Genomic DNA, 27,337 nt, shown 5'->3' on the forward strand with positions numbered 1-27,337 from the left:
TGAAAATAGATGTTACAAGAAAACTCCTTAAGCCAGTGATATTACTGTACCATAACACTAGATCTAGAGTGAAGACTGGAAGTTTTATTTGATGAATTTGAGGGTAATGTTGGTGTTCATCAGGGATTGACACTGAACTGTACTTTTTATCTTAGCTATTGAAGAAGCTACAAAGGAGTTGAGAAAAGGGGATCTCTTGGAGATGACTTGGTGCCGACAGCAGAGTCTGATTAAAAGATGGAAGAGTGGATGGGAGCGAAGACTGAAAGTCAGTCTTATAGTCTCAGGAAAGACAGCAGGGGAGAAGTACAATTAGGAAAATATCCATGTGGTGGTTGTTGAAGAGGTGTAGGGGTGAACTCTGCTGTGTACCAAATGTAACAGATGGTGACACAAGAGGTGCTCAAGATTACAAGATATATATGGAGTAAGAGATTTTCAATTCAGTGTCCAAAATGTATTACAAAAACAAATGAGTAGGAAGGGAAGTTGAGAACCCTGTTATAATAGTTGTGCAGGTCTTAGAAGAGGTAGAGGATTTCTATTTCCTTGGGGACACACTGGACTGTGAAGCAGGAGTTTTGAAAGCATCAAGAGATGAAATGGAGGGAGATGGCTTGCCTACTGGTAGAGAGGGAAAAAATTTCCTATGGGTAAACAATGCATATATTACTCTGTGTAGCAGAAACAAACTGACAAGGAAAATTAGGAGAATTTGAAAAGGCCTGACCATAAATGTTGATATGTATCTTTGGAGTATATAGGAAGATGCTATCATTATGAATGAAGAATGGTGGATAGGTGTAGTATCAAGAGGCTGTTCAAAAGATCTTAAAGATGGAGATGGTTTGGACATGTGATGAGAATAGATGAACTTTTTGTCAGAGAAGCAGAAGATACAGAAATAGCAGGACAAAGACCATTTGAAGACCCAGGAAATCATTTCAAAAAGTGGAGTGTGAAGACCTAGACATGGTGGGAGTTCTGGCAGAAAGAGAATAGGACAAAGGAGGGAACTGATTTTACATCTTGATGCCTTCAATGGGAAAGCTTGCATAGAGCAGTTTATGATGATGGTGATGTCCCTTTTTCCCATAGTCTTTTATTTTTTTTTTTCTATATTTCTTTCAATAGATATTTTGTTTTAGCCACATGAAAACTGAATCATGGCTCTGGTTTGGTTATGTTACTTTTTGTGAAGATAGATAGTGGAAGATATTACAGCTGTATTGTATAGGTGAAAATGGTCATTTCAATCTCCTGGTCACATGGAATCAATTTCTTTCATTTGCTGTTATAATAACTATAAATGTGAAACTAAATTTGATGTTTAGCTTTAAAATATACATATTAAAAAAGTAAACATATAAATGACCTTGTATATTTCATAGTTGAATCTTTTGAATATCAATTGAAAAACTGAATCTCATAAGGAAATATAAGGTAGAATTCTCATGTGAGATACTGTAGTTCAGTCTGAGTATTTTTACAGTAATGCAGACGAGGGGGGTTGTGCTGCCAGGATTTTTCTTCTCTTTAGAAGTCTCATAAATCTTGCTGTTTTGCAGGATAGTTTGCAATAGCTTTAGGTACTGTTTGTGTGCCTTTTTTTTGAGATTCACTTAAATGATGTTTTTCTACTTCCTTCTCCCTCAGCTGCACATTTGTCAGGTATGCATGTGCCATTTGCAGTTTATATATTTTAAAAATCTGCTCTGCTTTCCTTCATGGTGTTGCATGGTTAAATATCATTTAACCTGCTTCTCAGAAAAATTTATGTCATTCATTCCAGAAAATTTGGCACACTATCTATTCAGCCTGAGTTTCAGCAGTGTGCTAGCGTAGACATGCTAGTCAGTGCAGAAGCACTGCTACATGTTTTGCGGACTTCATTTTTATTACATTTGTAGCTTTCCTTTAGTGCTTTAGATTTTTATATTTGCATCTTTCCCTTAGTGCTTTAGATTTTTCCAAGTACATACAGAGGAAAAACAAGTCAGACTGTTACTGTATGAATAATTTCATTCATATATACCTCCTCCACTAATATTCATACAGTACTGTACTCAGTGTATTTCTGTTTGTCACCTCTAAAAATGCATTTGTGTAGACTGTGGCCAAAATTAATATATTCTTTTTTAGGCTGTGTAAAGTTAAAATGTTTATGGTAGATATTATTTATAATATTATAGGAATTTTAAGTAAAAAATGAATGAAGTATCTGAACTCATTTTGATGCCATATGCAAAACAAGTTTTACAGTTGGGGTTAAACTATACATGCTACGTATTCACTTAAAATTTTAGTATATATGCAGTACTGTATTACCTTGGGAACATGCATATGCAATATGTATGTATATATATATATATATATACAGTATATATATATAAACTACAAATCCATGCAATTTTAAATTAGTAGCAGCACACCCCTTTAAATAAAATTTGAGTGCCATTAAATTGTTTTTGTAAGTGTCAAAGTTTGTCTGGTAAAAGTTCTTCTATACTTGAAGATATGTCACAATTTACAGATTGGTCTAAGTAGGTTAGTTTATGAAGTGTATTGTTACGGACTGTCCTGCAGTAGCTGGTGTTTGTTATTTGCCTTTCTTTGGGTTAGAATGTGTTCATTATTTTGACAAATTGTCAGTTGAGTACAACATAGAAATTATAAAATACAAATTATATTGAAAATGAAATCTGCTAGTGGTTTTTAGGTATGGCATAGTACTAGCTATACTAGAGCTGTATCTGCAATTGATTTATGGTAAAATTTATAGGTTGTTGTCAGTGTGTGTGGCCATGAATGTTAACTGAGATATATAATAGCAATCTTCATTGTCAGGACATGATTTACCTTTTAAGTGTTACCTAAAAAAGCTATTTGATCTGGTTAAACTACTTAATAATATTAAGTTACTTAAAACTTTTTTCTTGTGGGTGGCAGGGTATAGTAATGTAACATTTTAAACTCGAGAACATAATGCTTGGAGTGGGTTTTTCTGAATGTCCGTCCATATCCAGAATCTTAACATTCTGCTAACAAAAATGTATGAAATCTGTTATAGCAGTTACAAAAGTATTGTATTTGCTTAATAATTTTTACCCACGTACTGCCAGTAAAATTATTCCTTGTACTTTTCGGTATGATGAATTACTTGAATAACACAAAGGTTATATTTAAGATGAGATAAATTATCTATTTATTTAGATTTAAGATTAAGAGTTTATATTACTATATGCAAATTTGATGCATATTAAAGTATTGCATTATAGTCATAGGCATAAGTTTTGTATTATTATTTTACTGTTTCAGGATACAGAGAAGTGAAAAATATGTCTAACTTGTAGTTTGTATATATTGAATGAATTAAGGGACTTATAGGTGCAGATCTTTAACTGTAAGTATAGAGTAAAACTTGCATCCTTTTTTATATTGTCAGATGGCATCCATAATAGAATTTGAGGTCGGTGATTATAATTCACGGGACCAAAGTAAACTTGCCAAAATGTAGCTTGAGTGGTGATGTTTGATGTCAGCTCTAGAGGACTGCTATAAAAAGTGTCTTAAAGCTATATTGTGGTAGAATACAGTGCACACCTTGGAACAAGTAGAGGTGTATGCATCTTGAATTGTTTCATAATAACATGCTACAGTATATGTAATGTAAATATTAACACTGTCTTTTGGTACTTTCATACTTTTGATATCTGAACAAGATGCATATGCATTTATGGTGAAATGTTTTGCAAGTAGTTTCTGGTTTTCTGTCCTTTTTTATGATTATGTAAGCCAGTTTTATTTATTAATGCTTTTTATGTTCCTAATATTTACTAGTGTAATTTCCCTCATACTGGTAAAGACCCTATTAGATTTGTATTATTAATGTGGAACATTATTATAATGATAGACTTTGATCAGAGCAATGTTAATAATGAAATTTTTAAAATGTAGAAATGTTTTACCTTTTGCCATTTTAAATTGACAGACTTCAAGTAAAGTAATCTTAATATAAATATTTGAGTTATTTGACCATTTGACATGTAGGTGCTTTGCTTCCTGTTTACTGTTTATAGAAGAAGAGTCTGATTTACTGAATCAGTGTTATCTACACAGAAGAGACTGGATGAGATTTCCTGTTTATTTAAAACCTCCAACTTGTTGTTTTATTACATTCATTACAGTTTAGCGATAATATATGTCTTAACCCTGTTGAATATACTGTATTGTATTTTAACATTATATCCATAAATAATTTTGTGAATGTAGTCAAGTGGTCTGGTTGAACTATCTATTAATTATAATAATAAAATGTGGGTTGGTACAGATAAATTACCTAAGGTTATCATCTTGTACTAAATCAGGGATATTAATAATGTCAAATTAATTTTTATTTAATTTGTTGAATGTTATTTTTATCATGTCCTAATGGCAGTACTGTAGACATTAAGAAAGTGGTGTGACAATCACTTCAGCATAGTACTGGTTTTTAATTCACAAAATTTTTAATGCTTGTTCTATAAAACCAAAACCAAATTTGTGTTTAAGGTTTCATGCTGCCCAAGTTTGTTATTTTTATCAGATTGGTGATAATTGTGTATTGAATTTGTATATTGATTGTTTTTATTAAATTTGTGATACGGTAATTTAAGACATTAAAAATGATTAATGTTGCATGTATCATTTCTTCCATCCTTTTAAAGAAGCACGTTCATTTAGTAGTTTTGTCAAGATCACAGTCAACAAGGAAAATACTGAACTTGGGATTAAGCCCCAAACACCAGTACTGTCTCCCTGTAGGGGGAAAGTGCTGTCAGTGCACCTCACATGGTGCACTGTAGGCATTGCTTAAGGTTCTTTGCAGTTTCCCTTCAGCCCCTAGTTGCAAGCTCTTTCATTCCTGTTACTGTACCAACGTTCATCTTTTCTTCCATCTGACTTTCCACCTTCTAACAACTGTTTCATAGTGCAACTGTTAGGTTTTCCTCCTGTCACACCTTTCAAACCTTCCTACTGTTAATATCCCATTCAGCACTGAATGACTTCATAGTTCCCAGTGCTTGGCCTGTGGCCTAAATTCCATATTCCTTCCTTCCTTCCCAAACACCAATATGGCTCTGCTACCGTTACCCACCTGACTTGAGATACAAGATTAGCTGTAGTAATTGATTTGGAGAACTTCAGACTACAATCCTAATTCCTGTTGATCCCATAGGGGGCTACTGCCATTAGTGCACCTCGCTGGGTGTACTGTAGGCATTACTAAGGTGTTTTGCAGCACCCCTTCAGCCCCAAGTTGCAACACCCTTCATTCCCTTTACTATACCTCCATTCATGTTAATTTTCTTCAATCTTGCTATCTACCCTCTCCTAACAGTTATTTCATAGTGCAACTGCCAGGTTTTCCTTCTGCTACACCTTTCAGACCTATCTACTCTCAATTTCCTTTCCAGCAGAATGACCTCATAGGTCCCAGCACTTGGCCTTTGGCCTAAACTGTATATTCCATTCCATTCTAAGGTCTGATGGATTTTACAAGTTTACTTCCATGCTGTTGTAATTTAGGGAAGCTTACCAACAAAGCTTGTTACAGTGCAAGTGAGGGTTGCATTTCCAAGGTATAAGTCATGGAGATACAGTAACAAGACTGGAAAATATCTTTGTATTTTACAAAGGATGAACAGCTCACCTATTTAAGTAAATGCCCTCTGAAAAGAGATATCACCTTCAACATCAGAGCAGGTACCCTAATACAATAATATGCTGGTTTTACAGAAATATCTAGAGAGAAACAACGGTCCCAAGAAAACTGCAAAGTCGAGGCACTTCCATATATACTTCGGATGAAAGTGCCTACTTATTTAACTAATAAATGTGCAGAATAAAAAAAAAAAAAACCTAAAATGACAGGACAAAGATGTTGAAAGTCATGACCCCTACAATCTGGCAAAACCAGGCAAGTTCTGATCCTACACAGATGATAACTGAGCCTGAATAACTTTTGTGTTTTTGAACAATGTAACCATGTACTGTATGTATGAAATTTTGCATGAGTAGTCACTGATGTAAAGCATAAAACAGTTGACCCCCTAGAGGGTCAGTGCACCACATGTGGTGCGATCTAGGCATTACTTAGGGGTCTTTGCAGTGTCCCTTCGACCCCTAGCTACAGCCCATTTATTGTATCTCTGTTCATATTCTCATCCATTTTACTGTCCTCCCCTCTCCCAACAGGTGATTCATAGTGCAACTACTAGGTTTTCCTCCTGTTACACCTTTCAAACCTTTACTGTCAATTTCCGTTTCAGCGCCGAATGGCCTTAGTTGCCCCAGTGCTTGGCATGTATGCCTAAAATCTATAAATCAATCTATATTCATAAAACTGCCAAATAAAATAGTATTTTACAGTATATCAAAGTACAGATTATATATATGATGGTGAAAGATATCTGTAAGTGCTACCTACTATGCTCCTACTATCTGATTTCGATACATACTGTAGTGAGAGCATCAGTAGTAAGTATTCGTTATATCACCACAGTTCCTGAAGAATCGAGAAGGCCCCGGTTTTCCTCTTGTTCGTTGGGCCTGAGTTACATAAGAACATTAGGCTGCTTGTCTTGTCAGCTGCCGCCTCTGAATAATTGATGTTTGGGCCACTTCTTATCTACTGAGTAATTTTCTCCCAGATTTCCATGTGCTTACTAATGAGTAACGGAAATAATATCCTAAGTACAGTTTGTTGATAAAAAACATGGAAAACTTGTGTGGGGGAATTTATATTTATTTTTAAAAAAACGCATTTGCTTTTGCATTTAAATAAGCTAGGACAGTAACCGTTTCAGTAAAGTCCCCAAAGACTTCAATAATTTCAATAGAATAAGAAACCGAGATAGCCATAAAGCTATACAAAGTTTTAATAATTTAGTAAAAGTGTTTGCGCGTCAGTATTCTTTAATCAAATTGCTCTGAAAGTTTCAGAAAAGTTCATATTTAAAAGAGTTCATAAATATCAAAATCAATGTTGAGTGAGAACCAAGGAGACCAATTGATTGTTATTGGCATGGTAGCAACAAAAAATTTCCCTTGTTAAAGTATGGTTTTTTCATGAATTGTGCAAAACGACACCATTTTACCAAGTGTGATTATACTTGTTAGTGATCCTTTTTTTCTGGTCTAATTGTTATATTCAGTTGCAGAAATATCAAGAAAACATAGAAGGTAAGACAGAATAGGCAAGAAAAATTCCCAGTTAAGAAAGTGTGCACGAAGAAGTGACGTCAAGAATCTGGAAATTAAGATTTAAAACCACGCTTAAGAGACGATACGTAGACTATACTAATAAACAGAGAGTTTCAAATTTCCGTATTACAGCATCTTCTTGCGTAATTCATTGAACTTTCCTATTTATTAATTGTTTGACATTCATTTTTGCCTTGTAACAAACAAGGCTTGAACAATACTAGGCCTATTGTATTGGACCCTCCTAATGGGCACAATTCTTATTGGCCATCACCATAGTTTCGCAACTGCATCTAGCCATATATTTTTCAGATGTATGAGGAAATACTGGTGCAACATTACTTCTGATATGAATTGAGAGCATTTTATCATCAAGCGTGAAGCTGATAATGGCCTCAGTTTCTCTCTCTCTCTCGTATGCACAGACATTTATCTAGGGGTCTTGTGTGAGTTGTTTTAACACTACAGAAGCCGATTGAGTAGGTATATTACTACTCCAGTATATATTAGAACTATCTATGAAGCTGAAACAACCGTTACTTACAATAGCGTGGCTATTAATGATAACCTAAAACAACAAAAGGAAGCCTCATCGATATCCACCAGACTATTTTTAATCACCAAGGATATTTAAAAAAAAAACCACTATTGACTTAAAAATAGGTTTCTTCAGATCACCTGACGGTATGTTTTTTCCTACCCGGATGTTGCAATTCCCCTAATAGATGGCGCTAACGGTGGAGCCATGGGTGACGACCTAACAAGGTTGATTTTTCTTAATCCACGACCACTCCTCTGACCATATCAAGTTTTTCTCGTGGTGTTTGTTTAAAATAGTATACTTCCTCCATGCTTGCGTGCAAGTAGGCATTACTTAAGGGTCTTTGCAGCGTCGACTGCGGCCCCTAACTGCAACTGCTTTCATTCCTTTTATTGTACCTCCGTTCATGTTTTCTTTCTTCCATCTTACTGTCCACCCTCTCCTAACAATTGATTCATAGTGCAGCTGCGAGGTTTTCTTCCTGTTACACCTTTCAAACTTTTACTCTTAATTTCCGTTTTAGCGCTGATTGGCCTTAGTTGTCCCAGTGCTTGGCATGTGTGCCTAAAATCTATAAATAAATCAATCAATCCATGCTTGCGCAATATATCAAGTTGATATGCACGCGCGCGATTAACAGAAAGGCGACGGCGGTGAATACGAGAGAGCTCGTTGCATAAGGACGTAGATGGCTTTTACCTATACATATAAGAGTTCGCATGAAGTCAACGCCTTTGCCGGCGTTCGTTCGTCCGTCCGTAGGTCCCAACGAAAACCTTGCCTCACACGTGGGCGTACGTTCGTCCGTGCGTGTTCAGGTGAGTGTGCTGGTGTTGCAGGTATAGAAGTGTGGACGGGAGAGAGAGGAGAGAAGTTTTCAGTTGTCTTCAGTTCGCATATCAAGGTCTCGCGGCTGGTGGCTGGAACTGAAGAGGGAGGCGACGACGGCGACCAGTTCACTCTCACATCTGTTCTTCTTTCTCTTGGCTTGCTGTCGTTTATAAAATACATAAGTCATTACTGCCTCGACGTTTTCGTCGGTAGTCCGTCTGTCCGTCTGTCTCGGTGCCGTTTGATAATGCAAGGCGCATTGACGGCGTGGTGCTTGATTGTGCTGTAGGAATACTGATTTTATTTTAAATTGGCTACTAAGTAAGTGTCGACGGGAAGTTGATTCGGGCACAAAAGTGTGCTTCGACTTGTGCCATTGATGACTGAAAAAAGGCTGTATTGTGAATGAAGTTGTAATCATATTGTTTCTTTGTAAGCGTTGAAAGTTATATCCCTGACGAAGTTTTTAAGGAAAAAAAAGTGTTAAATTTTGTTGAATATAGTATATGCAGAAAATTTAATTGATCAACGACAAACTGCTAATTCCGGTGACCACTGCTATTCATTTTTCGAATCGTCAAGTTTTGCACAACTGTCTTCCAGAAATTTTATTTTAAAAAATTACCCAAGGCATCGTAGGCCTAGTGAAGATCACATTGAGAGTGGAAATCTCAGGCCTAGTATTGAAAGTGAAGTTTCACCAAGTTGAAAAGGAGGGAAAATTAAGTGCCTCGGTGAATTTCCAACGGTCGAAGGGGGAAAAAAATTAAGATGGCTTCCATCCGATCCATTCGTGCCGGCCTTTCGAGGTCATACCAGTCCCTGAATACCCTGGGCAACGACAATGACACGTACAACCGAAACCCCGACATGGACTGGATAGGCGTCGACAACTTCAGGAACACGAAGAACGGCAACTCGCCCTTCTCGGTGATCAAGAACGTTATGTCCAGGGTTTCTAGGAGTAAGAACAACTCCTCCAGGATATCAGTCATACTCAAGGACCTGGACAACGAGTGGAAGATACAAGAGGAACCGCACGAGGGGGAAAACTTCATCGGGTAAGTCCTTTTTGCAAGCTGAGTTTTGTCAGACGATATTCAAACGTGGGTTGTGCCGTTGCAAGGTTGCATTCTCTTGGGGGTGAAACTATTGGTCTTGTATGGAATCCAGAAAACATGTTTGTAAGAAAAACATTCAACCGGAAATATTTTCCTAGTGTTGGTGAAATCGTTGTTGACTCCACCAAGGGACTATTTCCCATCTGTCGCCATTCATAAACGCAGTTGTTGTTCCGCTTACAAATAGGGAATCGATGTTTGCTATGTTTAGACCAATACGAGTACACGAGGACCTGTGATCTCTCTCTCTCTCTCTCTCTCTCTCTCTCTCTCTCTCTCTAAAGAACATTAATTAATTTCCGTTTGTACGAACTCAAAAACAAATACATAGGCCTACATGCAGACACGTGTATGATTGTACTGGCACTAGCAAAAAGGCGATGTTGTTTGTGAAAATCCGTAAAGTGTAAATCGTGACGAATATGTAGATCACTTTAAGTAGGATTGTAACGCTGTTGGTTTGAAATTAAACAAACAACAATGCAGATATTTTTCTTAAATTATTATTTTTTATTTCTCAAAAGCATCATCAGCTATCCACATATCAAGTATATGATTCAAATATCAATGACCTCGGATCAAGTGTTTTGTGATGTGGACATTTCATTGACGAAAAAAAACTAACATTTTTGCTATTCTTGAAACCTAACATTTTTTGTTCGTTCGATACAAAAAAAAAAAAAAAAAAACTTTAGTGTTCTTTGGAGAAACGAAAGACAATGTAGACTTTTTAATCGTCTTTTTTATTCTAATTCCAGTCAAGTGTTTTTTTTTATACTCGATTTCTTTCTTAAGTCTTCTGTTTGACGACTGCAGTCATACGAGAATCTCGTTGCAATTCTGCCCTAAAATGGAAGACTGCAGTGTTTGCAAAAATACAAAAACTCAGAAAAATGGTAGGTACTGCAGTTTTCCCTTGCTTTACTACTGACTTTGCAGATCCTGAAACTGCAGTAACTTGTGTATTAGTGTTTCACGAGCCCAATAGGTGGCATATCTCAATTTCGAAAATTTTGCAGATACTGCAGTTGACCATTTTAGGCAAGAATTTTCTACGCGTGTCAAGAATAGGCTTTGAACACAGGTTTAGCAAAGTATACAAGTAGTTTGGAGCAGTATTGTAAACGTAAGTGATCATTCATGCTAATATAGGAAAACAAAATGGAAAGGAGGAACTGTGACTTGTCGGTTTTATGAGAGAGAGAGAGAGAGAGAGAGAGAGAGAGAGAGAGAACTGTGCACGTTGTAGACATATCGGTCTATGGACAACGGTGTTTATGACCATGAACGCGCAAATGAAAGGTATTTCGTGTTATTACGTTACACTCACATTAGAATCGGATGTATTAGGTATTTAAAAGAAGTCAAATTCTCCGAAAGTCTGTTCCTATATAAGAAAACTCTTAAGGTTTTGTGGAGGGAAATCGGGAATTTCTCGTCGTTATGAATTAAATCGTGTGTGTGTGTGTGTATATATATATATATATATATATATATATATATATATATATATATATATATATATATATATATATATATATATATATATATTTGTTTATTTATAAATGACCTGCCTCCACAAAGTCTGTCACTTAGTCGTTGTTTTAACCAAGTCGTGGAAACGTCACAAAGAATTAAGTGATGTCTTAATAGGACGACTGGTGCCAGTGCAGTGTGAAAACCTTTCGTTAGTCATAAGTTCTGGGAACCTTAGATCTGGTCGTACAGCTTTTGGAGAACCTGTTCACCTTTTACTCGACAGGGTAAAGTTATATAGTTCGTAATGACGCAACGCTTCCGAGACGATTACGATGCTTGGGTATATTGCATCAGAAGTTGAGGGAATATTTTTTTCCTCTTTAGTTAAACCCTTTTTTGAATGCGAATCTACTTTTTCTTAAATCGTAGGGTTTAAGTCTAAACTGCGCATAAGTGCACGCACTCATACTCAGGAGGAGAGATAAGCGGGAAAGGGGGGTGGGGGGAAGGAAGAATGTTGGGGGTGGGTTCGTATGCATTCTTGCTCATTTGGTACCCTTTGGCAAGTCAGCTGACTCTTAGGATCTTACCGTGCCTTGGATTAACTTCCATAATGACGCTCATATTTGGAGGTACTTCAGGAATAAAGCCAGCATTCGTTAATTGCTTCTACTTATGCTTATCCCTCGATAGACTGGTTGTCTTCTTGGTCTCATATATATATATATATATATATATATATATATATATATATATATATATATATATATATATATACACACACACACACACACACACACACACACACACATACAGTACAAGCACCCTACTACCTTTAGCCTAGGTCAAAAGAGAGGAGGAAGAATAAATGGCACTTAACTTACAGCGAAGCGATTGACCGGCCTTTTAAAAGCAGGAAGATTGTAAGAACCGGGAATGTAGAAAGCAGGGGGAGAATTTCAAAGATATGAAATAAAGGGAATGAAACCGTCACCGGTAATTACGAACTGCCACAAGGCAAATGCGAGAAGAGATAGCTTGGCGGGTGCGAACAGAACCTGGCAAATGCGGTTTTACCTGGACCGAATATGATCATATAAAGAGAAAATCTTAATTTAACCGCATTCGAGAATAGAAAACAATTGATTGATTCCCTATTTGTATTATGCACGGCAACGACGTCCGCCATCGAAATACAGGTTTAGAAATAGACTGACTGGCCGTTGTAGGCAGAACGTGTTTTCTATATTCCAAGGATTCGCCGCTTCTCTGATTCCGAACTTGAAACGCCGTGATGAGACCTTGTTTATTGTTGTAGGCACAAGAAGACCTTGGCGTTGTCATTCTGGAAGAAAAAAACAAGCTTTGTTTTATGTTCGTTTTGCTGCGTTTGCAAATATTTTATTGGTCAGGAATCATGGATTCACTGGGGTGCTTTTTGTGACGCTGTTATTTGCTATGAGGGACCATGCCACGGAAAGGAATTTCTTCGTATATTAATCTCTCTCTCTCTCTCTCTCTCTCTCTCTCTCTCTCTCTCTCTCTCTCTCTCTCTCTCTCTGTATTCTTGCTCAGTCATGGATCTCTTACTTGTCATGCAGCAATGTTGTTTTACCATGAAACGCGATAATTATTATTATTATTATAACTTGGAAACTGACAATCAGCTTTACAAAGCAATGTTGTTATGGCGTAAATGCAATGATAAGAGAATAACATAACAATTGCTTTGCTATGTAGACTACTTCAAATTGCTTCCTTAACAATTCATTTTCAACTGAGATGTTGCTCGCAAGCAAGTTGCTTGCTTGCTGGCCTGATGATTGTTTAAACGTCCCGCCGAAACGCTGGGCAGAATCTCTTAAATGCTTGCTGGTACCAAAGATGGTCCAGAATACTTTGTTTTTTCATGATGTTCATTACTGAATCATTTATTCATTCTTGTTTACAGTCACAATACTTAAGGATGATCTTGCAAGTCCATACATTTATTTTAAATATATATATATATATATATATATATATATATATATATATATATATATATATATATATATATATATATATCTATATATTCTATCTATAAATTATATTGAATATATACACATACATGTTATATATATAGATATGTATTTATACAAAAAATTTATGCATACGTATATACATGGATAAATACTTATGTATATATATATATATATATATATATATATATATATATATATATATATATATAAACAAATATTTACATGTATGTATATATATATATATATATATATATATATATATATATATTGAGAGAGAGAGAGAGAGAGAGAGAGAGAGAGAGAGCATATAAATAGATAGCTTAAAGTCATAGCCATTGATGCACATACCAGTCGTGTTCTTTTATAAACAACCTATGGTACAGAAACTATGAATTGTGTAGATGCTAGCTTCTGCAATAGTTATAAGCATTAGATTTTAGAGGAAGGTTTTACTCTCTCTCTCTCTCTCTCTCTCTCTCTCTCTCTCTCTCTCTCTCTCTCTCTCTTTGAGAGTAGGGGAACGCGAGCTGGGGAAACGAGTTGTCGGGGTGGGGGCGGGGGGCGGTAGCAGGACGAAGCGGAAAATAATTAGAATTATGACAGGCAATTAATTGGCGAAAACTCCTTTGGAGTGACTACTTTATTACTCTTATTACTATTGCAAAATATATTCAATTAGACTATTATTGCTATGATAATAATGATAAGAATAATGAGCAGTTAGTTCTTGTAATACGGTACAAAGGACGGACTAAGCCTAGAGCTTCCGGGAGCCTCTCTAGATCCCGTCTTCAGCTAGAAATAGATTTCCGATCGGATGCCAGTTTGATCGAACTTGTTTCGGATGCCGCATGAATCAGAGGGACCCGTAGGAATGACTTGTTGTTCGAGATATACATTCAAAATTCGGATAGGCCTACAGACTTTCGCTTTACTTTTAAACCTGTTATGTTGATTGTGAAGTCAAAATAAGGATAATTTTGTAGTTTTAAACTGGGACTGTTACTTAAAACTCTCTCTCTCTCTCTCTCTCATTTGAGCAAACCATCCCCGTTCTATCCTGCCCAAGCTAGACTAAGCTACCACGTGTAATGGGTTGGATTACTAGGTATCTGTTTGGTGTCTATACACGGTAAGGGTATCTAACGGACTCCTGACCTTCTTCCTATTGATCAGCGCTTAGTCATTTTGTGTAGCCAACTTGATACGGGCTAAAGTATGTTGGCATGTTTGCTTGATTCCGAGAACGCGGAAATATTGATGTCGTGGATACTTACGCTGGAATTTAAGGGTTTTGCTGAAATAAAGGCAGAAAAGTATATCTTACTTTAACCAGACCACTGAGCTGATTAACAGCTCTCCTAGAGAGGGCTGGCCCGAAGGATTAGATTTATTTTACGTGCCTAAGAACCAATTGATTACCTAGCAACGGGACCTACAGCTTATTGTGGAATCCGAACCACATTATGACGAAGAACGAATTTCTATCACCAGAAATAAATTCCTCTAATTCTTCATTGGCCGGTCGGAGAGTCGAACGCTGGGCCATCAGCGTGCTAGCCGAGAGCTCTACCCACCCCTCCAATTAAGAACTAATAAAGGCAGAAATTCTGCCTTTACAGTTAGAGGAAGATGCTTAGAATATTGCAAGAGGGTATTGATACATAATGTGTGTAAGGGACCTTGACAACTAAGGTCAAAGTTTTGGTGGAGTATGGACGAAATTGTATGTTGCCAGTCGCAGCTAAACAAAGACACGCAGGATACTTTAGGAGGAATTTGCCAAGTCCTTTGTGCGAGGCTTCTTGCCTCTTGCCAGTTATATAAAATGCAAGAAACGAAATGGTAACGCAGTAGAAAAGTTCCTTGTATGTGGTATAAAATGCCCACGGCCTAGAAAGACCGTGGAACGGCCTTGCGGAACTCGTGCGGGATTACGTAAACAGACGGGGAAACGGCGGACGCCGAACTGGAATGGAAATCCCCATGACGTAAGCTGACTTGGATAATAAAATTCTCTCTCTCTCTCTCTCTCAGGCAAACGCTCCTGTGACGCCAGTTTGTTCTTTAGTTAAGGAGACAGGAGTTATCATAATGGATTAACTTCTCATTTTTTTTATGCTGTGCAACAGAGAGACTTCGTCGTAGCCGCTATGCCCTTGTGTTGTACAGTCAAGCAAGAGGCATTTCCTGCGGAGTTCCGTCAGTGCACCTCGCTAGGTGCACTGTAGGCATTACTGTGAAGGGTATTTGCAGTGTCCCTTCGGCCCCTAGCTGCACCCACATTTTACAGTAGCCTTTTACTTTACCTCCACTCCCTTTTTCTGTCATGGATCTTGCTGTCCAACACCTCTAACTGTTACTTCTTGGTGCAACTGTTGGATTCTCTCCCAGTTCCACCGTTCGATCCTTGTACTTCACCTGTATCTGCCAGTCTTTTGTCTTGCTGTACAACCACTCCAAATCCTTCCTTGCACTCTTTTATGCGCCGAATGGCCGAAAGTACCTCAATTTCATAAAATCGAATCAAAATCAATCTGGCCTCGTTTCTTGTACGTAGCAACATCGTTTCGAGATCAACGCAAAAATTTTTAGGACGAGAAATTCAATACTCATGATTCAGAATCTATTATAGAACGCTGACTTGGGTTACAAGGTCAGTCGGTCATTGTCGAGTCGATGGATTTACGGTAAGGCGATTGCATTTCTCATTGCAAATTTTGGAAATGGCCTGTTGACTGTGATGGGAAGGTTTGTTTTGACACCTCTCCTTTTTTTTATTTGTGCGTATGTGCGCACAAATTCAGCGCATAAGAGAGTGCAAGGAAGGATTTGAAGTGGGTGTACAGCAAGACAAAAGACTGGAAGATAAAGGTGAAGTATATATATGTATATATATGTGTATATGTATATGTGTATATGTATATATATATATATATATATATATATATATATATATATATATATATATATATATATATATATATATATATATATATATATATATATATATATATCTTAATCATTTGAACTGCCACATCAAAGGCCAATAGAATCACAAACATTTAAGCTCAGATGTCGTTTAATATCAAATTCACTCAGCCTGGGAACAAACACACACACACACATAATGTGTGTGTTTTTTTGTTAAAAAAAAATATTATTGAACTTACGAAAAGATTAGGCATCATTCACCCATTTTCATTCAACAGTGAAGGACAGCGTTCCTTCGGAGTGGCTTAGAAAATGTAAATATGTTTCGCTGTTCTGGGATCAATGTCCTGTTCTCAGACTGGATACCAATATTTGAGATTTAAGGGCATTTTGTATTTCACTTGGGGTACTTTGAGAGCATTTGGTTCATGTACCGGTATAAGGAGCAGGTCTACTTAGGCCTATGTTGGAGCCATACAAATTAAAATGATCTCAGTATATATATATATATATATATATATATATATATATATATATATATATATATATATATATATATATATATATATATATATACACACACACACACACACACACACACACACACACAGATATCATTCTTTTCCTTATGAACTGGTCATAACCGTCTGCTCAGCTGGCCTCCCCCTCCCTTTTACAGTCTGCTGGACCTCGAACACCCGTTTTAGGAAAAACCGGAAATGATTAAAAGCGACGTTTTCCCAGTGTGCTCTCTCTCTCTCTCTCTCTCTCTCTCTCTCTCTCTCTTCAGCTGGAAAAATCTGTCTTTTTTTCGGTGTGGAAAAGGTGACCTGGTAACTATGGAAAGTTCTATTTTTATAATAATTTTTATTTTTCGTCGCATTCGGCGAGCATTCGTAGTTTATTTTAATAGTCTATTGTTAGAACAGATTACACTTGAAATAAGATGATTAATAAAGGCCTTTTAACTTCAAAGTAATTTTTCATTTGTATTCATGCGACGGGGATTATCTTCTTAGTACATTATCCCCATTTGATAATAGATTTTTGCTTGATAATATAGAACCGTCCTGTGTAAGTTCGTAATTTGAATAATTTTGTAAATTCCAATTCATTTCTGCTTGTCTTGCATTTTCACCCGCCTGGAACAGTGAAACAATAGCTTACGGGATTTTGTCTCACTGTATGGAGAATTCGAAGCGTTCATTGTGACTATATGCGTCATTCCATCCCGCAAATCATAACGAGAACTTTACCATAAAAATAGCAGCTAAGCTTGATCTGTTATGAAATTAGAAATATTTCTACTTTTAGGAATAAGTGTATGGTTTCTTTATATTATGCTTGTTGGTTTTTTGTTGTTATTATTGTTGTCTGTGTTTTCTGATGTGTCAACGAAAAGTAACAATTTGTGATCCCACTATGCCCACAGTAGGCCTACATTTCAACCGACTTGAGTAGCCAGCTCAGTTCTTTCGAAAAGCGGTGTATTATTTGTTTGTAATTGTTGTTATTGGCATGTGCTGTAATTGTTGCTATTGCTTTTGTTGCCGTATGTGTCAGTAAGAGGCAAGACCTTTGCAATCCCCCTACAGCCTACACTAGACCTACGTTTCAACTGACTTGAGCAGTCAGGTCACCTCTTACAAAAAGCCGTCGTTATGAAAATTACGTTCATGGCATGCGCTGCGTCGACGCGTAATCCTGACATTCTGAAGGGATACAGAGGAAAAAATACCTAACGCAATACTGAAATAGCGCAGGCGGGACAGACTTAGAAGGCTTCGTCTGAAATAGACGCGCGCTAGAGAGAGAGAGAGAGAGAGAGAGAGAGAGAGAGAGAGAGAGAGAGAGAGAGAGAGCACTCGTATGTTCTACTGCAGGGCTTCGCTAGTGTTGTTGCTGATATGATATTATCACACCAGGGGCATAACATTCACGTGTGCTCCTTACTTACTGTAATACAGACGCTGTTTTTTTTTATTTGATACTGAATTGTTTCAGTTTCATAATAAGTTGGTTTATTGTTCAGCGGGAGAATTTTATTTGGTTTCATAAACTTCCATGACATGGCAATGATCAAAGTTGCCAAGATATGCGACTTGATAAAATAAGTATGCTTATAATAAGTTTTTATGTATATTTGTAGAATTGTGTAGAGATTGGAATAGTCACATAAATGCACTTCTTTTAGCCATGAAATATTTCTCTTAGTCATAAAATCGCTTTATAAAATCTGAATGAAAGCTGTTAAAAAACATCGGTAGTGATACAAACACTGGTTTAAAACTACTACTCTTAGGACTATTAAAAATAAAAACTTTTAAGGTAAGTGGTTGGAAATGAGATAGTTACCATCCTCATCCCAGCACTTACGAAAGGAATGACTTCAAATTTATTACGAAGAAACAGGTAACGATCACAATTGCTTTGGGAGAACGAGACAGAGGGAAACATCTGTCAACTCTCCTGAAAGGATCACGTCCTCTTGGAGCTTCTGATCAAGAATTGTGGTCGATACACTTTACCAACAGACGGAACCCGTAGGGGGCTAGCGCCATCAGTGCACCTCATGCGGTGCACTGTAGGCATTACTTAAGGTTCTTGGCAGCATGCCTTCGGTCCCTAGCTGCAACCCCTTTCGTTCCTTTTACTGTACCTCCTTTCATATTCTCTTTCTTCCACCTTACTTTCCACCCTCTCCTAACAATTGATTCATAGGGCAACTGCGAGGTTTTCCTCTTGTTACACCTTTCAAGCCTTTTACTGCCAATTTCCGTTTCAGCGCTGAATGACCTCATAGGTCCCAGTGCTTGGCCTTTAACCTAAATTCTGTATTCAGTTCAATTCCAACCGTTAATGGCTTTGCCTCTCTTTTTCTTCAATATGCTTTTAGGTTACGCATTTTCAGGCAGCTGTTATTATTATTATTATTATTATTATTATTATAATGACAACGGTAGCAAAAGAATCCCGTTTTCTTAAGCTTACACTAGAAACCCTGAGAGTGGGAAACTTTCACTGCAATTATTTTTATCCTCGTGTATTTGGCGAATAGGTGTCACGTGAATTTTGTGTATTCTTTTATTTTTATATTTTTCTTTTGTTATTTCTTGCGTGCTCATACAATAATTTTCGACAGTAAAATTCCTGTGGATATGAACAAACCGTAAACAAAATATATTGTGAAAATAGACATCCCAGATAAAATAATTAGGCCTACCTAATTATTATTATTATTATTATTATTATTATTATTATTATTATTATTATTATTATTATTATTATTATTATTATTATTCAAGCTAAAAGACAATGATCTTGCAGAGCAACTCAAGAAAAAAGAACGTAAAATGGAAAGTTTTAGTACTGATGCGTAGTTGGGGAAAGGTGGGGGGGGGGGTGACTCCACTATTGTCTTACAGGGGTTGCCTACACCCTAAAATGTGCTGTGAATTGTTTTGTGATCAAATATTTGCCCTCGTTCAAAACATTAATTAAATCTTATCGTACAGTGGCCTTGAAGTAAAACACTCAGTATGAAGCATTTTATAGTTAGAAAACATTATGAAAAGCTTATTATTAATAATTATTAATTTGTTTAAATGTACACATACGCCTTTGTAGGTTACATAAGCTACTGTCTAGAGGTTTTTTGAAGCGATGAATCTTACGTAACTCACCGCGATGCATTTCATTGTTTAAAAACAAAAAGGGAAGAGTATTATTATGAGTTGACTAGCTACTTTAAACAAATATTCCATTGTATTTATCAGAATCTCATTTGTTGACAAGTTTTGAGTCGTTAAAGCTTTTTTAAATAAGATTATTCCCGTAGGAGAAGTAGTGCCTTCAGTGCACCTCACGGGGTGCACTGTAGGCATTATTTAATGTTCTTCGGCCCCTAGCTGCAACCTCTTTCATTCCTTTTTCGGTACCTCCTTTCATATTCTCTTTCTTCAAGTCTTGCTTTCCACCCTCTCTTAACAATTGTTGCATAGTGCAGCTGCGAGGTTTCTTCCTGTTACACCTTTAAACCTTCTTTACTCACAACTTCCTTTTCAGCGCTGAAGAATGACCTCACGGGTCCCAGCGCTTGGCCTAAATTTTACATTCTAATTCCAGTTCCTTTCCATTTGGTGAAGCTATTTTGAACACACCTCATACCCACGTGCTCACGTTGTATTTTCCAGAACTTTCTTTTTTAATATTTTCTTTCATTTTTTTGGAAGCCATTGAAGCAAGGAAACGCAAGCGTTGCATCTCTCTCTCTCTCTCTCTCTCTCTCTCTCTCTCTCTCTCTCTCTCTCTCTCTCTCATCTTGCAATTTTTGGCGTGCGTGAAGGGTAGAGCTGATTTAACAGCGAGTTTTAGGGTCTATAAAGAAGAAAGTTCTTGGTGATCCGGATATTGTCTTTGAGAAGAAAATGTCAAGTTTATTAAAGGCTATAATCTTTTCAGCAATGGCTGCATTGACTCTGTTGGTTGCTTTGGTTAAAAGGAAATTATAGTTTATTATATATTATCTTTTTTAGTAATGGCTGCATTGACTTCGCTAGTTGCTGTTGTGAGATTTGCAAGGGAGTAGGAGGTCTGATGTGGACCTCTGGCCTCTTTAAAGCAAACAAGGAGGCACGGTTTGCTTAATCGAGTGTTTCTTATCAAGATTATTGTTGAATATTATCAGTAAAATTTATTTTTTTAATCTTTTATTAGAAAAATACAACAATGCAGTTTTACAGTTATTTCATAGTATTTACATCATTTTACAATGATAAGTTTTCTTCTTACGAGGACCTCTTACTTTTATAAACAGAACATTACATATTTTTTTCGTTTTTTATTAACCATGTTTAATTACATTTTATTGCCTGAATATTTCTCGTTGAATTGCATAGTTATTTACTGGAATTTAATGGAATACAGTAAAATTAAAATGTACTAGCTGGAATTTTTTCGTTAAACTTGCCATTTTTTCTTAGATATTTCTCAGTAATATAGATGTAAACTAATACGCTGAATTCAATGTTCATTATTTAAGTTCAACCTGAATATGTATTCCAAGCGTCCTGTAGACTTCCTAATTGGAATAAATTTACTTTTTAAACATCTCCAAGATCTGAATTTTGCCGAAACAAATATCTTTACAAAATTCAATCCGCGCTAGAATGGTTCTAACTAAAATGTAAATACGCCCTCCAGACACATCTTAGTAAAATTTAGGCGCCATCATCGTGGTGCAAAAGTATTAATTACTTTTAGTGTAATATATACCGTGACTGTAAAATTGAAACCTGCATTTTAGAACTTCAAAGTCAAATTTGGATTTAATTATTTTAATAAATATCATTGTCAAATTCAATGGTCATTAAGACTCTTTTCAAGAAAAATTTCAATTTAGGTCACCTTCTCGCTAAAGTTTTTCACTAGAACAATTTATGGTATAGTATCTTTCCAGTAAAATTTGATTTTACTTACTCTTATGTTCTCACCAAAAGTTCCCTTCATTATTTAAACATACATTCTCAGTGAATTGTAAATTCATATGCTTATAACTTAGATTATCACTAAGATGTAAATATAGTCTCTGTAGCATATATTTTTGTTATGGGTCGTGTTTTGTTTGGATGGTGAATGCCCGGAGGGCCTACAATATATATATATATATATATATATATATATATATATATATATATATATATATATATATATATATATATATACTGTATATACTATGTATATATATATATATATATATATATATATATATATATATATATATATATATATATATGTGTGTGTGTGTGTGTATGTATATATGAAAACGCTGTAATTAGATTTAATTACGTTTACCTTCTGTAATGAATCTTCATTTTGATAAGATCGAGACAACATAGTCCGCACGCTCTATCTTGAAGAAATGGACCCGTCATCACCAAGCATAAACGAACCTCAAATCACCTTCCCTGTAGCACAGAAAGAGCTTTAAAGGAAGAAAAAAAATTATTACCCGTGGACACTTTCGCTTTCGGCGTACGACCACCGTAAAAATGATTGCTTTGCGGTCGAAGAGCCATGCAATGCTTTTTTTTCTCTTTTCTTTCTTTATTCTTTCCTTTCCGGACTTCCTGGATGTTCTGCGGGAAGACACGGCTATTGTTGTTTTGTGGACTTTCTTGTGATGTTAAGAGATGAGCAGTAATTTTTTCTTTCTTTCTGCAGTGGTGAATTATGACGTTCGATCCGTCAACAAAGAGAGTTAGGCTTGGGATGAATAAGAGTAGCGTTTATCCATTTATTTATCGTGGGTTCTGTGAGATTTACCTTAAGATTTCTTTACTTTTTATAGAATTATTTATTTATTCGCTACAGACTCAGGACGATCATTTATTGATTTACCTGTCTAATTGTGTTAGAAACTTCTCAATTCGAATTCCACATGGGTCTTGTGACTTTTATTTAAAGATATCCTTCCCCCGTAAGTGACGAGAAACACTCCTAACAGATGCTTCTTTAAATGCAAGTCTCGTTTACATTGACTGTTCGAATAAAGGAGCTTCGCAAGCTGGCGTTACAACGACGGAAGGTGGAAATTCTGAATCCCCTCAACGAGGGTCAATCATTCCGTTCGCGTGATGATGCGTGCTGAGCAATCCCCGGCACTCTCCTTCCCTGTGATATTCTGAAGGTCGTGAAAATAACGGCTCCCTCCCCCTAATCTCATCTCATCCCCCGCCCCACCTCCGTCCTACAACAGGCAGGGGCCCTGCAGCTTCACTTTCGCTGCATCCTGTTATCCGAATTGATTTAAAAGTCGTCTGTAAGGGACCTTTAGCGCATCCGACCTGTGACCTAGTTACCTATATGAGGAAACGCGGTCACCTTAGGTGAGTCGATTATGGCGCAGCAGGTGATATTTGTCTGGTAATGTTTAGGTGAGCGCCAGGTCGACTATTGTAGAAGTTAAGGAGAGAGAGAGAAAGAGAGAGAGAGAGAGAGAGAGAGAGAGAGAGAGAGAGAGAGAGAGAGAGATGTGGTTTATACAGGATAGATAGAAAGTATAAACATGCATTGTTTATGTACTAGAAGCTCAGGAGAGAGAGAGAGGAGAGAGAGAGGGGGGGGGGCGTCTGTGCTTAATACAGAACAGATAGACAGTATAAACATAAATTGCATATGTACTAGAAGTTAGGGAAACGGAGAGGGAGAGAGGAATATGTTTTCTTCATACAGAACAGATAGAATGTATAAACATGCATTGCTTATGTACTAGAAGAAGTTAAGGAAGGCTGAGAGAGAGAGAGAGAGAGAGAGAGAGAGAGAGAGAGAGAGAGAGAGAGAGAGAGAGAGAGAGAGAGAGAGAGAGAGAGAGAGAGAGAGAGAGAGAATCCTCGCTTAATGCAGATTAGATAGAAGGTATAAAAATGCAATGCTTATGTATTAGAAGTCAAGGAAAACGAGAGAGAGAGAGAGAGAGAGAGAGAGAGAGCGGGGGGTGGGGGTTGGATATCTGCTTCACACAGAATAGATAGCAAAAATGAACATGCATTGTTTACGTACTTATGTAATAAGCCTCAGATATTCTGCGTGAACTTTTGAATTTTTGTTAATCTTACATGCTTGCTGGTTATGACACCTTGAAACTTTGTGTGCATCAATTATATATATTTTACCGTACATTATACCACGAAGGATCCTCTCGAAAGAAACATATATCTAAGATAAACAATCCTGACCAACTTACAACCCCATAACCGTGTCTTGATGAGCAGCTGCAACAACACCGCAGTGCGTGACACACACACACACACACACACACACACACACACACACACGACATATTTTATTATTATTTTTCGGGTGCAGATCGTAAGGAGTTCAGATTTCGATGGCTGACAGAATGGAGTGAGTGGGGGGCGGGGGCGGGGGGGGTTTGATTAGTAGAATGGTCCTTCTTATTATTATAGGTGTTTATCGAGCGTTAGACTTAGATACCAGAGGTACGATGATTAGCAGATTCTTGACGTAGCTGTGACTTGAGGGCTTCTGTAGGAAAACCTTAATCGGGAGAGGAACTGCAATGCCAAAACAAACCTCAATATTCTTTTCTCTCCTTTATTCACACTACGTGCAACGACGTTTCTGTAGAAATAAAATACCAACATCCTTATATCCCATTGACAAAAAAATACTTTCCTGCTGAAGGAAGAATTATCTATATTCAAGCTCGGTTTTATTTTCGCTCTATAAAAGGTCTGTAACAGTCTTTGCTCGGTTTCAAACGGAGCTTTACATAAAATACTAAAATCAGAAAAAATAAAATTACCGTTGCACAAGCCGTGACAGTATTCTCTTATGGAGGACTGAGGTGGCTTACCTGCTGGTAAGGGTCCTCGAACTTAGGCCTCTGTGTTCAATGGTTCTGGTAGACAACAATTTCGTTGAACGACCCACACATTCCGAACTAAACTCCGGACACACACATTTGTATACAGTCACTGAACAGTTCACTAGTCAACGACTCCTTTGCCCCCGTAGGTGTGTAGTGCTGTCAGTGCACCTCCTGCGATGTACTGTAGCCATTACTTAAGGTTCTTTGCAGCGTCCCTTCGGCCCCTAGCTGCAATCACCCCCTTTTTTTTCTTACTGTGCCTCCGTTCATATTCTCTTTCTTCCATCTTACTCTTCACCCTCCCCTAACAATTGATTCAAAGTGCAACTGCGAGGTTTTCCTCCCGTTACACCTTTCAAGCCTTTTACTGTCAATTTCCGTTTCAGCACTGAATGACCTCATAGGTCGCAGCGCTTGGCCTTTGGCCTAAATTCTATATTCTGTTCTGTTCTACGACTCCGTTGCTTTGAACATGTTGCCAGTTTTAAAATGATAAAAAAACATAATTCGAATGTTTACATCTTTAAAATGTTACTGAAATTACTTTCCCTGCACTTTTTGAAGTGTTTGTTTTTAACCTATTTCGTCCCCTTACTGTGTCAAGGTTGTATAATCTTCTCTCATTTATTCACTGGTGTAATTCCCGTATAGATCGGGTCCTTTTCGTAGTTTTATTTATAGGTCGAATTCCCTTATCGATCGTGTTCTTTTCATAATGATGGCGCCATACTTTTCTTATATTGAATTCATGTTTTCCAGATTAAGTCAAGGAATGGCTTAAGACGAAACTTCAAGAAATGAACTTGAAGCCCTACATAGCATCTTACAGTCTTGGCCTTCAGCCTGTTCAAGCGTAGCAACCTACTAAAGTGTCTTACTCTGAAGTTATTGCTTGTTTAAAGTTACTTTTCTTCTTGTGCAACTTCTCCTTGCCTAGCCTTACTTCTTGTGCAACTTCTCCTTGTCTAGCCTTACTTCTTGTGCAACTTCTTGTCTAACCTTACTTCTTGTGCAACTTCTTGTCTAGCCTTACTTCTTGTGCAACTTCTTGTCTAGCCTTACTTCTTGTGCAACTTCTCCTTGTCTAACCTTACTTCTTGTGCAACTTCTTGTCTAGCCTTACTTCTTGTGCAACTTCTTGTCTAGCCTTATTTCTTGTGCAACTTCTTGTCTAACCTTACTTCTTGTGTAACTTCTCTTTGTCTAGCCTTACTACTTGTGCAACTTCTTGTCTAACCTTATTTCTTGTGCAACTTCTTGTCTAGCCTTACTTCTTGTGTAACTTCTTCTCTGTCTTATTTCTTACTTCTTGTGTAACTTCTTCTTGTCTAGCCTTATTTCTTGTGCAACTTCTTGTCTAGCCTTACTTCTTGTGCAACTTCTTGTCTAGCCTTATTTCTTGTGCAACTTCTCTTTGTCTAGCCTTACTTCTTGTGCAACTTCTCCTTGTCTAACCTTACTTCTTGTGCAACTTCTTCTTGTCTAGCCTTACTTCTTGTGCAACTTCTTGTCTAGCCTTACTTCTTGTGCAACTTCTTGTCTAGCCTTACTTCTTGTGCAACTTCTTGTCTAGCCTTATTTCTTGTGCAACTTCTCTTTGTCTAGCCTTACTTCTTGTGCAACTTCTTGTCTAGCATATTTCTTGTGCAACTTCTCCTTGTCTAGCCTTACTTCTTGTGCAACTTCTTGTCTAGCCTTACTTCTTGTGCAACTTCTTCTTGTCTAGCCTTACTTCTTGTGCAACTTCTTGTCTAGCCTTACTTCTTGTGCAACTTCTTGTGTAGCTTCTTGTAACTTCTTGTCTAGCCTTACTTCTTGTGCAACTTCTCTTTTGTCTAGCCTTACTTCTTGTGTAACTTCTTGTCTAGCCTTACTTCTTGTGCAACTTCTTCTTGTCTAGCCTTACTTCTTGTGCAACTTCTTCTTGTCTAGCCTTACTTCTTGTGTAACTTCTTCTTGTCTAGCCTTACTTCTTGTGTAACTTCTTCTTGTCTAGCCTTACTTCTTGTGCAACTTCTTCTTGTCTAGCCTTACTTCTTGTTGTCTAGCCTTCTTCTTGTCAAGGCTTCTTGTTGTTAACTTCTTCTTGTCTAGCCTTACTTCTTGTGCAACTTCTTGTCTAGCCTTTCTTGTGTAACTTCTTCTTGTCTAGCCTTACTTCTTGTGTAACTTCTTCTTGTCTAGCCTTACTTCTTGTGTAACTTTCTTGTCTAGCCTTACTTCTTTTGTCTAACCTTCTTCTTGTCTACTTACTTGTTGTGTAACTTCTTCAATTTCTCCCTGTCTAGCCTTACTTCTTGTGTAACTTCTTCTTGTCTAGCCTTACTTCTTGTGTAACTTCTTCTTGTCTAGCCTTACTTCTTGTGTAACTTCTTGTCTAGACTTACTTCTTGTGCAGCTTCTCTTTGTCTAACTAAAGGTATGGTTATTGATGAAAAAAAAAATTGTATGCACCAATTACGTTTTCTTTCCTGGATACTGGACGTAATTTGCATGTTTTTTCTGCAAATTTAGAGATACAATTGCATGTCTCGTGTCCGCCTCAAAACCATTACAGCCAATTTGATAGACATTTTCGTTGACTTAGCGTTCCGGTTTTTTTTTTTTGTGAGAGACGCAAGTTGCATCATTTCCAGGAAAGGTGGCGTCATACCCCCTTTGTTTCTATACAGTTGTGCACGTGGGCCTAACCTAACCTAACCAAACCTAACAGTCTGCTGAAAATAGTTTGCCGTAGACATGACTCCTATGTCTAAGACTTGAGGAGTAA

General features: G+C 37.1%; 1 protein-coding gene across 4 annotated transcripts in view; it reads left to right on the top strand.

Moving 5' to 3' along the window:
- Nucleotides 1-8,486: 8,486 nt before the first annotated feature.
- MESK2 (misexpression suppressor of KSR 2) overlaps nt 8,487-27,337 on the top strand; it is a 379,072-nt gene continuing 360,221 nt past the window's right edge. The window contains exon 1 of one of the 4 annotated variants that reach the window (XM_067092545.1): nt 8,487-9,678. In XM_067092545.1, coding sequence (XP_066948646.1) covers nt 9,389-9,678 — 290 coding nt within the window. In that variant the 5' untranslated portion in view covers nt 8,487-9,388. The remainder of the gene's footprint in view (nt 9,679-27,337) is intronic. The other 3 variants (XM_067092546.1, XM_067092543.1, XM_067092544.1) reach the window with 3 other exon arrangements.

This window comes from Macrobrachium rosenbergii, chromosome 49 (assembly GCF_040412425.1).
Source record: "Macrobrachium rosenbergii isolate ZJJX-2024 chromosome 49, ASM4041242v1, whole genome shotgun sequence".
NCBI lineage: Eukaryota > Metazoa > Arthropoda > Malacostraca > Decapoda > Palaemonidae > Macrobrachium > Macrobrachium rosenbergii.